The 12,458-nt window shown below is 60.7% G+C and overlaps 1 protein-coding gene across 1 annotated transcript in view; it reads left to right on the plus strand.

The window, feature by feature from the left end:
• The window catches only part of SMTN (smoothelin), a 51,807-nt gene that overhangs the window by 12,436 nt on the left and 26,913 nt on the right, over positions 1-12,458 (plus strand). Inside the window, exons 3-7 of the mRNA XM_077835182.1 lie at positions 8,628-8,788; positions 9,234-9,327; positions 10,740-10,818; positions 10,925-11,022; positions 12,344-12,437. Coding sequence (XP_077691308.1) covers positions 8,628-8,788; positions 9,234-9,327; positions 10,740-10,818; positions 10,925-11,022; positions 12,344-12,437 — 526 coding nt within the window. The remainder of the gene's footprint in view (positions 1-8,627; positions 8,789-9,233; positions 9,328-10,739; positions 10,819-10,924; positions 11,023-12,343; positions 12,438-12,458) is intronic.

Consider the following 12,458-nt stretch of genomic DNA (forward strand, 5'->3'; position numbering starts at 1 on the left):
CCTGCTCCGTGTGCCAGCATGATGCGTGGCACTGGATGACTGACCTAGGGCTGTGGGGGGGAATGTGCCTGGTGCTGCTTTGTGGGGACAGCAGCAGCCGCCCTGGCTAGTCAGTGCTCCGCCCCCCTTTACTGGAGAGCTGGAGCAGCTGCCGAGGAGGAGCTGGGAGGAGGCCCGGGCATGGAAGGGGTAATTTCCTCATTAGCAGCCCATCCAAGGGGAGCAGCGAGAGGCCCTGTCTCTTCCTAGCTGTTCTCCCTGCGCGTCTCTCCAGAACTGCCTCGCTTTCCTTCCTTCCATGGGTTCTGGAGCAGCTTCCCTGCCCCAGAGGCAGGGCCCGATCCTGGCTTACAGCCCCCGTGGGAGAACCCTGCCCGGGGCTGTGTAGAAGAGAGCCAGCTGGACCCTGGCTGGCAGCCCCCCTGCCCTGGGGGCTATTCCCAGCTGTGGTGAACGGGCACCAGTTGCTGCAGGATGTGGGCACCAGTTGCTGCAGGATGTGATAACCAGCCACAGTGTGGCTGATAGCAACTGTGCTGATGGGCAGTGCATGAGAGGGAGGGGGTCCGCACTTGGAGCCAGACAGGCCCATGCTCGTGGCTCCAGAAGGAAGCAGGTATCTGCCACGCTTGTGCTTTCCGGCGCATTGGGCTGTCCAGTGTGAGCCCCCTGCTGTCTCTGGCAGCCTCATCTCAGAGTGGGATCCCACTGGCAAGTCTCCAGGGCTCAGATGCTCTCCCAGGAGGTGCCTTTTAGCCAGCAAAATGCCACCTCCTGCACTGGCGTACGTGCCCTGGGCTCCAGGGCAGTTTGTGAGTGAAGGGGAGAGGGATGCCCAGGATCTGCCACCTGGTCCCACCAGAGGCCCTGTGGCTGGTGCCTGGCTATCTCCCCTCCCCCCTTCACCAGTTAATCTCTGTTCGGTATCCCTTCCATCCCGCCTTTTCCTTCCCCGCTCTTCTGTCTGACCCCATCCACTCAGAGACTGTGGGGTTGAGCTCGGGGGAGGGGGATCCCTCCTGTTCTCTGGGAATCAGGGGCAAAGTGTCTGGCAGGCCAGCGGATGCCCCCGGCTGCATGGCGCAGAGCACCGATGACCCACGTTCGCCAGCACTGTAGCCTCTCTTGCTCTCCGACCCGGCGCTGGGGGCTCTGGATAGCTGTGGGCAGCTGGATGGCCATGGGCTGCAGCATGGCAGCCGTTCCGGGCCAGGGGTTTGGGATTCAGGCATGGAATAGCAGCTCCACCTGATGCTTTAGCATCTAGAAAGCAGAACCTGGCACAGTTCTGAGCTACCCTGCTATCTGGTCCCTCCCCGTGTGCCTGCCAGCTCCCCAACCTGGTGCATCAGAGCCGCTCCCTAGGGACTCCACCATTGAGCACCCTAGTGGAGGGGAGGGGGTCTGGGGCAGGCAATGTTTACCCCACTGTGAGTGCCTGGGCTTCCAGAGCCCACACCAGGGCAGAGGCACCAAAGGGCACTGGCTTCTTGGGGCCGGGGTCCAGCTGGCCTGGCACCTCCCGGAATGATGCTGCATGTTTGCAAAGCAAGCTCTCGGCTGCGGAAACAGGAGAGCTGGTGGCTGACTCGACCCACACCATGCTTCATAGTCCCTCCTCCCCAGCCAAGTGCTGCATCATATGTGGGCTGCATCCAGCTCGGTGCTGAAATCCAGTCCCAAGCTGGTGCTGCTCTGTCCAGGCTGGAGGTGGGAGACAGGCCAGGAGCTGCCAGGAGGGAAGTGGGGACTGGGGGGAGCCTGGGGCCCTCGCCTGCTGGGCTAGCAGCTGCGGGACTTACCCTCTGTTGAGTGGTTGTGGTGTGTGGCCAGGAATCTGGAGTGGGGTTTCCCCGTAGAGGGTTTATGGAGGGGTGTCCCTAGCTGGCTGCTTGGGGGGCTGATGGGGAATGGGCCCAGGTTACAGATGGCTGGAGATGTTAATTCCACCCTCTCCCAGTCCCCCAAGAAACAAAGGCTGGGTCTGCCGGGATGGGAGCTGCCTGCCCCTGTGGGGGATGCGGGTTCACCTCCTGCAATGGGGGCCTTTCCCCTTGGGCCTGGTCAGTGGGCTGCAGTGTTTGTGTGGCTCCATGCACTCGGGGTGGGAGGTGGAAGCAGGGGCCCAGGCTGGATCTGGCATCACTGCTCCCAACCCTCAAAGGCTCCATCTCAAACAGCAGCTGGTTTGGGTCAAATAATTTATTTTTAACAAACTCCATGAGAAATAGCTGCTGGAGCCAGTGGCTCCTTCAGCCCTGACACACTGCAGTCGGAGAGGCACTCTGGCTTGCTTGGGGCCCAGCTGGCTGTGCTCCTGCCCTCGCTTCCTGGGGTCTCCTGGGTCCCCACCCCTTGGGGCTGGGGGTCTTTGGGCTGCCCCTGGAGCGCTGGACTCCCGCTAGGCCTGGGCCTGGCTCCTCGCACCTGGCCCAGCCATGGGGTCCCAGGCTGATCCCTGGAAAGGAGTCCCTGTGCAGAGCAAGGCAGGCGTGCTGCCTCAGCAACAGCAAGGGAGCCACCCTCCGCTGCTCAACCAGGCCCAGGGCACTGGGCCCGCGGGGAGCCTGCGGTGCCCTTCCTCCTGCATGAGTGGCGCTGCCCATGGCAGTGCTCTGCAGACCTGTCAGCTGCCATTCTGGGGAAGGCTGCTCAGGGTGTCCTGTGGGGTGGGGTGGCTGAGGCCACTTTGCTGCAGTTGAAGCCCTGTGGCATGTGAGGGCGGGGGCTATGCTGTGGGGGGGGGGAGGGAGGGAGATATTCTGTTTTGCCCAGCGTTTGGAGGGTTGCTGGAGCTGAGCACGCTGCCCCCCAGAATGCTCTGTGAAGCTCAGAGCCCAGGTTCTTCACAGTCACCCCCGCCAGCTCCAACCACTCCCAAATCTCTGCCCTGTCCCCTGTCCCACCTGATATCCAAGGTGCTGCCCCTCCCCTACCTGCTGGGCTGGCACTGCTGGGCATGAGTCAGAACTCGTCTTGTGGCAGGTCAGTGTGGTGGCTGCAGACAGTGGCTGACCAGGCTCCTCTAGCTCATGGAGCAGGGGGTCCCTGTTTGCCCCAGGCAAGGGGGAGCTGCTTCTCCTCGGGGTCCTCCCTTGGGGCGCCTAGTCGCTGATAGGAACCTGTGCCCAGTGCTTGGTCGCTACACTGTGCCCCCTGCTCCCCCATTCTCTGGGCAGCCCAGTGTGGCTCTCCCGCCTTGGCTGTGTGTGTGTGTGCGGGGGGGCGGTAGCTGAACATTGCTCCCAGCCGTAGCCCTCCCAAAGGAAGGGACGTGGGGATCAGAGCTTGCTGCGAGATGGGACATCAGGAAATGAAGCCTCCCACTCCCTGGCACGCTGCCCTCCCCGCTCCGCGTCTCTCTCCAGCTGCTGCAGCATCCAGGATAGGCCCGCCCCCCCCCCCCCTTGCAGGCAGTGAAGCAGAGCAAACTCTGAGGGTGGGGAAGGGAGCGGAGGGGCATTGTGGGGGCAGGGCTGTGGTGGTTGGGGGGAGTTGCACTGGTGCATCAGGGGTGTCTGTGGACCCCATCCCATCAAAATCTCCGCAGGCTCCCTTTACTCAGCCCTTGGGCCATCCATTTTCTTTCCCCTCCAACCATCACCTGTGTCCCCTGGACAGATCTCTGTCGCTTCAGAGGAGTGTGATGAAGTGGGACTGTTCTTAATGTTTCCTCTGAATAGTGTGGGGGTGCCTCAGTTTCCCCTAGGCAGTTCTTAAGTATCTAGGTGGTGGGATAAGGGTGTATGATCATTGCAGAGCCCTAGAGGGCAGGTGTGTGCAGGGGTCTGGACACAGAGAATGGCGGACACCCTGTTTCCTGGCAACTGATGGCCTGGGCCCTTCCCCCCTGCAAGTTGAGAGCTAAAGGGTTGGAGAACAAAGGAATCAGGTGCCCTCCTGGCCCGGGAAAGGAACAAAGCCCAGGGGAGGAGGGGCTGGAGGGCGTTTTCAGTTTGGGGGCTGGCTGGGGACATGGAGTGAAGTGCAGACAGGGTTGTCTGGCTCACTGCCCCCCCAAAATGGACCCAGCTGAGGGGTCCGGTTCTCTGCACCTGCAAGCTCTGGTTTAGACCATGTTCCTGTCGTTTAATAAACCTCTGTTTTACTGGCTGGCTGAGAGTCCCGTCTAACTGCGGAGTTGGGGTGCAGGACCCTCTGGCTTCCCCAAGACCCCGCCTGGGCAGACTCACTGTGGGAAGTGCACAGAGAGGCAGAGGATGCTGAATGCTCCGAGGTCAGACCCAGGAAGGTGGAAGTTGTGTGAGCTGTGTGTCCTAGAGACAGTCTGCTCCCAGAAAGGAGACTTCCCCAGAGTCCTGCCTGGCTTCGTAGGGAGCAGTTCCAGAGCATCGCCCAGGGACTCTGTGACAACTGGTGGCAGAGGTGAGATGTACTGCACCCCGTGAATGGTGAATGACGTTTCCTGCTGTAAGTGACTGGGGAGCAGTAAAACGAAGGGGGATTGACGAGGACCAGGCGTGCTGAAGGCTCAGAGAGGAGCAGTTTCGGGGGGTGGTTAACCCCTGGGAGTGTGTGACCAGCGAGAAGGACTGTGCAGTAATGGGGTCTCCCTGGGGATTGCGATGAGCAGTCTCAGGGGTGGAGGAGCTGCGGCTTGGCCCTGGGAGAGAGAAGGACTTTTGCAGTAACAGGGTCCCTTGGGGATTGCAGCGAGCAGTCCAAGGGGCGGAGGAGTCTGCACCTTGACCCTAGCAAAGAGGTGGTGACCTCGAGAAGGGCTGGCACACTAGGGGTTCTCCCTGGAAACCGTGGGGAGCTGAGAACACACAGGCCTGTGAGTCCGCAACAACTTGGGAACAGCGGAGTGATGGCCTGTCACCGTCTCCTTAAGAAGGACACTGTAACCCGGTGCAGAAAGAGAGGGTTGCGCATTGGAAAGTTCACCAAGGCACAGTTAATCGTGCAGCTGGAGGAGGATGACCACTCTAAGGAACAGATTTGTTACCCAAATGGGGCTATAGCAGGATCTGGGAGCAGCTGCAAAGGTAGCCAGGCCTCCCCAAGACTCCTGTCCCTGACCAGATGAGGGTCTTCATGATTGGATTCCCCATCCAGGGATCGGAGCTGAGTCCGAGAGAGGAAGAGGACTGTGAGAGACCGCGAGAGCCTGAGAAAGAGCTGCAGAAGCAGCAGCAGCATGAACTGGCGGTGGTGGGGTGGAGAGGCCTAGGAGACCTCCCAGGGGTGAGTGGGGATAGACCCCGGGGTGCCAGTTCCGCAGGAAACCTCAATACTAAATTGCTGCCCCTGGTTAAGGAGAGGGGGGATGTGGATGCTCACCTCACTGCCTTTGAGCAGGCTGGCGATTTGAACGAGGGGGACCCTGCGGAAAAGCCCCAGTGTCTAGCTCCCTTGCTGGGTCCCAAGGCTATAGACACTGTGAGCCAGATGGTTGGGGGTGTGGACAGGCTCCCACTCCTGACCCCAACCTATATGTCTGTGTGGAGTTTCCTGGGGCCAGGCCCCTTGGACCCCCAGTGGGAGCAGAAGGTGATGGTCAATGGGGAGACATTCCTGGGGTGGTGAGATCCTGGGACAGAGAGAACTGTTGTCAGGCCCTGGGTGGTGCAGCCTCAGATGCTGAGGGGCTGTGTGAGCTGGGTGAGGGTCCCAGGGATGAAGCCCCTCGCCCTGCCTATGGCCCAGATTCCTGTGCAGACCCAGGAGGGGTGGGGCTGGCTGGTCGTTGGGGTTCTCCAGGATATCAGCTGTGAGACCCTGTTGGGGAGTGACTGTGTCTCTTTGGGACAGGATCCAGGTCCTGCTCCTGTAACATCCAAGGGTTTGAATTTGAATCCAGGGAACCAATCGGTGGAGAGGGACATGGTCAGTGAAAATGCAGATGACCTGGCTGGCAGGGGGGAGGAGCCGCTAGGCTCAGGCTACCTGCCTGCCTGTAACCAGACCCCTGGGGCTGGGTGGGACAGAAAGATGCTCCCCGCCCCCCTTGCACACTGGAGAAGGGGATCAGGCTGGCTCTGATGTTGTGAGGAAAGCAGCCCACTGGGACAGCAAGGGCAGCGCTGAGCACAGTGGGAGCTGAGACCCCAGCTGAGTGGGGGGAGACACAGGCAGGGCAGGGGATCTGTTGGGAGTGGCAAGGTGCTTGGTAAGGAAAGTCTGGATGAGCCTAGGCAGCCTTGTGAGCTGATGGCTTTGTCTAGTCAGCAGCGTGGGAAGGCGAGGAGAGTGGAAGATGAGTGTCCTTGGGCCTTACCTGTTAGCTGGGTGGAGAATTGGGACAATGAAGGAAATGTGCCTGTGTGTGTCAGGGGTAGCCTATGGAGGGAGCTACCCCGGTCTCCAAGCAGTTGTCTGTGACCAGCCTTGTGTGCTGGGACCAGGGGAATGAGATCCCAAGCTGTGTGTCTGGTAAAGGAGAAAGTGTGTCCGGCTCTTCTTTTTCTGTGGAGCAGACAGAAGGGGCCTTTCAGCCTGTGATGGTTGAGGGTCGTGCAGTTGTCTCAGAGTTGGTTCTGGAATCAGCTAAAGCCCAGGAAGGGAATGGTCCTAAGTTTGTGTCTGCTCGGGAGAATGGCCCTGTAACTAGGTCACATCCAGTTAGTGTCTATGTAAAACCCCAGAGCCCAGACAATTCTGGTGCTTGTATTTTGCCTGTTGCTAGTATGTGGCTGGGAAAGGGTGTAGCAACTCTGTCTAATCAGGGTGAGATCCTAGCCAGAGCACAAGGAGAGCAGAAAGGCGATTTGATTGTGGTACCTACTGAGGGTGTGGAAACCTGTAGCAAGAAGGAAAAGATTCCTGAACTTGCGTGTGGCAAAGGGAAGGAGAATGCTTCTGACCTTTTATCTAGGAAGTCTGTAAGTTTGCCTAAAAGGGGATTGTGTAGGAATCCGCCGGATGAGCCAGAGGTAATTCTGGATGTAAGGGAGACCCAGAAAGAGTCTGTTGTTGCTCAGGAAAGTGTTCCTCTAGAGCAAGCCCTAGGTGAAGAGGGTAAGAGCAGATTTTCTGAGAAGTGTGAATTGTTGCATCGAAAAGCCCCTGGGGAAAGGAATCCTCATGGAGTCTTTGCAAGCAGTTTACTGCAACTGAAGGGTGTGAAAGTGATTGAATCAAGAAAGTTTCAGTTCCTAACAGCCAGAAATTTTCTGTTGAGAATGAAGCCACTGACTTTCCTGTTGAAGGATCCAGTGTGGATAGCTTTGAGAAGGTCTCAGATGGAGAGAAAGCTGTTAAGAAAGTTAAACAGTCCTATAACCAAGTGGCTGTGTTTGGCCAGCTTGTTGGGGAGACAAGGTTGTTGAGAAAGGAATGTCTCCATGCTAGTTCTGTAAGTGAACACTATGTGGCCCAGATCAAAATGGGGGCTCTTAACCAAGAGAGCCCGAATTGCAGCCCTCCAGACTGGAGCGCTGGGAGAAGACGCGATCCCAGTTTGACCCCTGGGGGTTTTGGGGTGGCAAAAGGGCACGGGCCGCATAAACCTTCCCATATGCGGCATGTGAGTGCTATCGACCAGCCCCGACCTAAGGGAGGGTGTGAAACTGGAAGGGTGTAAAACTGGAAGGGCCTGGTGTAACTCCCACCAAGGAATGGGAGAGATGCTAGGGCATCCATGGGAACGTTGGTGGCTTCGAACTTCCCCAGGTCACCGGCTAAAGTGGCCCAGCTCACTTCTGTCTCGAAGGGGGTAGAGATGTGACGAAGCGGGACTGTTCTTAATGTTTCATCTGAATAGTGTGGGGGTGCCTCAGTTTCCCCTATGCCGTTCTTAAGTATCTAGGTGGTGGGATAAGGGTGTATGATCGTTGCAGAGCCCTACAGGGCAGGTGTGTGCAGGGATCTGGACACAGAGAATGGCGGACACCCTGTTTCCTGGCAACTGATGGCCTGGGCCCTTCCCCCCTGCAAGGTGAGAGCTAAAGGGTTGGAGAACAAAGGAATCAGGTGCCCTCCTGGCCCGGGAAAGGAACAAAGCCCAGGGGAGGAGGGGCTGGAGGGAGAGTCAGTTTAGGGGCTGGCTGGGGACATGGAGTGAAGTGCAGACAGGGTTGTCTGGCTCACTGCCCCCCAAAATGGACCCAGCTGAGGGGTCCGGTTCTCTGCACCTACAAGCTCTGGTTTAGACCATGTCCCTGTCGTCTAATAAACCCTCTGTTTTACTGGCTGGCTGAGAGTCCCGTCTGACTGCGGAGTTGGGGTGCAGGACTCCCTGGCTTCCCCAAGACCCCGCCTGGGCAGACTCGCTGTGGGAAGCGCACGGAGGGGCAGAGGATGCTGAATGCTCTGAGGTCAGACCCAGGAAGGTGGAAGCCGTGTGAGCTGTGTGTCCTGCAGACAGGCTGCTCCCAGAAAGGAGACTTCCCCAGAGTCCTGCCTGGCTTCGTAGGGAGCAGTTCCAGAGCATCTCCCGGGGACTCCGTGACAGCTGCCTAGGGAGGACAGTGCCCGGCCTGGTGTGTGGTGATGTTGCTGTGGAGCTCGCGCAGCGTCACAAACAGCCCCATTGTGCTGAGTGCAGGCGGGGGTGGCACGGCGGGGGGTGGCACTGAGCGCAGCTCCCTTGGGAGAAGGGGGCTGGATGAATAGCAGGCTCTGTCCGTCCCTGGGTGACCTCCCCGCTCTGCTCTGCTCCCCAGCTGGAGGCCACGCTGGACCTTGCTGAGCGGCGCCAGATCCGCTCGGCCATCCGGGAGCTGCGGCGCCAGGAGCTGGAGCGGGACGAGGAGGCTCTGGCGTCCAAGCGCTTCCGCTCGGAGCGCGGCAGCCACCGGCAGGAGAACAAGGAGAACTGGCTGCGGTGAGTGCAGGGGCAGGGCGCAGGCTGGGGCATGGGCTGTGGGCCCTGTCACACCTTGTGGGCAGGGCTGAGCTGCCCTCTCGAGCCCAATGGGCCAGGTTTATGGGGAGCAGAGTCTTTGCCTCTCCCAGTGGGGATGGCAGTGCTCCTGGCAGGCAGCTCGGTGCTGGCTGAATGCTGCTCCCTGGATACCTGTTCCTCCTGCTGTGGGACCTGTGTGTGCCCCTGGTCCCCTCAGAGGAGAAGCTACAGCTCGGCTTAGGGGAAGTGCCCCCATCCTGGCATCATACTGTCTTGGCCCCTCCCTGCGTGCACCACCAGGAAGCTGAGGTGCACTTTGATTTCTGGCACTGGGGGGACAGCCCCATTCCCCAGCCTACGCCAGGTGGGGCACTTGCCCCCCGCCAGCAGCCTGCGTGCCCCTTGTCAGACTGTCTCTCTGCAGGTCTCAGCGGCTGGAGGAGGAGCAGCAGAAATCCCTGGCACTGCTCTCTGGGAAGCTCGACTCCATCACGGACGTGGAGGAGCTGACGGCTCTGGTGAGTTGCCCTCCAGGGCGTGGGCTGCTGGCTGCCCTCTAGGGGAGGGATTGACCCTGCTCTGGCTCCGTTCCTGGAGGAAGGTCTGCACTATGCCCTGGGCATGGAGTGGGGAGGATCTGGTGCCAGCCAGGGTGCCTGCTGCCTTCCAGCTCAGCTCCTGCCACTCCCTCTCCTTTCCTGTGATCAGAGCAGGCAAGCACGAGATGGGGAACTAGGACTCCAGGGTTCTGTTCCCAGCTGTGCCCCTTAACCTGAACCAAGGTCACACAGCGAGTATGTCCTTGCCCCTCTCTGTGCCTCAGTTTCCCCTTGGTAAAACAGGCCAGGGGGCGGGTCCATTGCTGTACACTTGCTACTGCTCGCACGCTCTGGTTAGGGGTCCCCCGGTCTCCTCAGCACCCTCTCCCATCTGCTCACTCTCCTCCGTTCCCACATCTTCCATGTCCCTTTGCCTTCCGCTCCCATCACCTACCCTGTCTGAGCAGTGTGCAGGGGAGCCGTGGCCAGGCCGTTCCTGAGCAGTGCCGGGCAGGCTGCTGGCAAGGCGCAGAGAGCTGGAGACCCTGGTGCCAGGAGCACGGTGGGTACTTGCCATAGTGCCAATGGAGCAGTTGAGATTGGGACCTCTCACGACCCAGGCCTACCACTGCCACAGCCCCTGCCTCTGGGCATGGCTGGTGGGCAGAGCTGTGCATATGGCCACGCGGTGGGCAGAGCCAGCTGTTGACTAGCATGCTCTGGGGTCTGCCTCTTGGGGGGCTAGAGCTGAAGGAGCAGGGCAGTGGAGGGTGTCCCGCCAAGGGGACCTGAGTCTAGGGCTCCAGTGTCCTGGTGGGTGGGAGGTGAGGAGGATGCAGTTGGTTTAGTCTCCCACTGGCGTGGGGGGGTGGGCAGGAGGAAGAGGCTGCCGGCTAGTTTGCCTGGAGTGTGAGCTCCTCCCCAGCAGGCGCTGCACCTCCTAGTCTTGCACCCAGTAGGCAGCGTTCAGTGAGAGCGTCTGGAGCTCTGTTCCCCAGGGGTGGCGCCTGACCACCTAACCGTAGGGAAACTGAGGCAAGGCCTTCCCTAGGTACCATGGGGAGATTGTGGCAGAGCTGTCACTAGAACCCAGGAGTCCTGGCTCCCAACCATCCATGGTAACCTGCTCTGTGCTCCCTCCCTTCCTGGCCCTGGTATGGCAGGGCGAGCTTGGTGCCCATGCGTGGAGCAGCTGCAGAGGGTCATCTGGGAACCTGCACTGTGCCCGGCGGATCATACGCCTGGACAGGATTCCTGGCGGCTGCTGAGTCAACCTGGCCCGTGTGGGAGTGGGCTGCAGCCGAGCCTGGGCGCTCCCTCCCCCATCGTGCCAGGAGCCTGGGGCGGCCGTGGAGCTGTGAGAGCCCATGTTGTGTCCCTTTCTGCCACAGCTGCGAGGAGCCGGCGAGTACGAGGAGCGCAAGCTGATCCGGGCCGCCATCCGCAAGCTGCGGGCCAAGGAGATTGAGGGTACGGCCCTGGCGCACCCCCCTCCCCTGGCTCTCTGCACAGGCCTAGCTTGGCGCTGCCCCGAGCCAGCTACTCGTTAATCGGCTCCTTCCTTCCTCCCTTCCAGCTGCAGCCTCGGCAGGGAGAGCCCACGGCAGCCGGAAAGGGGAAAATGAGCCCCTGGCCTCCAAGGAGAAGGAGAGCCCGGACGGGGGCAGCTCTGTGGTGAGTGGGGGGGGCTCTGCAGGAACTGGGAAGCCTGGGGCAGAGGGTTCTGTGCAGTGTATTAGTGCAGGGCTCTGCAGTGAGCCGGGGGATGTGCCCACACCCAGATGTGCTATCACTACACTTGGGGGCAGTCTCCCCCACGTGCTGGGCATTGGGCTGGCTCCATCTTGTCCCAGGCTTCCCCCCACGCATCCTCAGTGCCCTCTAGGGTGCCCAGTGTTGCTGGGTGCCATTGCTCCCTCTTGCATCCCTGGGACCCCACAGCCCCATGGGTAATCACCACGGTCCCACCCTGCCATCCCTGAGCCCTGGGGGGTGGGGCTTTGGCCCTGGGGCAGGTGGGTTTCCCACAGCTGCTCCAGGCAGCAAGGTGGGAAGGGGATTTGTGCCAGGGGGACCTTGAAGCTTTCTTCCTGAAAGCAGGAGTGGGGCGTGGGGAGAGACTAGCTGAGGCTGAAGTCTCCTCTGCCTGGCCAGGGCTTGTGGGAGGCTGGGGGACCATGCCTGCCCCTGCAGCTGCTCTGCTCCTGCCCGAGGTGCTGGGCCTGCCAGCATTAGCCTGAGAGCTGCCCTGCATGCTCGCTGTCTGTGTGACTCAAGCACTGGGGACTGGTGGGAGCTCCCTTCCTGCTGGATAAGGGCAGCAGGGGCAGGGCCAGCCTTGCCCAAGTGGCCTGCCTGCGTACCCTCCCCTGCCCACGTACCCGTCCTGCCTGCATACCCGGCCCCCGCCAGCCCTGCAGAGAGCACTTGAGAGATCAGCCTCCTGGGGCTCTTCAGTTCTTGCCCCCCCCCCCCCCTTTGAGAGAAGGGCTGGCTTGGGTGGTGGGAGCTGGGCTGAGCCCTCTCTCTGTCGCCCTGGGGACTTCCAGCGACTTTCTCCCTGGGCTGGATTCGAACCTGCCCCCCCAGAGGAGCATGGCAAGCTGCTGAGGGCTTGCTCCAGATTCCTGAGGAGATGTATAAGAGGGTGGCCTGTATGTCCCTGCCAACAGGGCAGGTCGGGCTGTGGGGAGCACTGAGCCCTCCCCGGGGGAAGCCCATGTCCTCCCCTTGGACTCGGGGCTGGCCAGGTTCTCAGCATCTCTGTCTTCATTCAGGAGTCGTGCAGGCTACCCACTGCAGGCCTCAGGCCCGCCTGGGGGCAACTTGGGAACTCTCCAGAGGGAGGGTCAAAGCAGGGCTAACGCAAACGCCCAGTGCTGGGGACTGGGCAGGGACAGCCTGGAAAGGGGCCCTCAGCTGGGTGCTCCCTCTTGCGGGGGCTGGCAGCCTGGCTGGCTGTCCTGGTGATCACTCTCCTGTCCCCTGGACACAGCCAGAGGACCTGGAGGAGCGGGAGCAGATCCGGGCTAAGATCCGGGAGCTACGCAGTGAACAGAGGAGAGAGCCCCAGAAACCGGATGCCCAGGGTAAGTCCATGCAAATCCTGC

Source organism: Eretmochelys imbricata, chromosome 15, assembly GCF_965152235.1.
Source record: "Eretmochelys imbricata isolate rEreImb1 chromosome 15, rEreImb1.hap1, whole genome shotgun sequence".
Lineage (NCBI taxonomy): Eukaryota > Metazoa > Chordata > Testudines > Cheloniidae > Eretmochelys > Eretmochelys imbricata.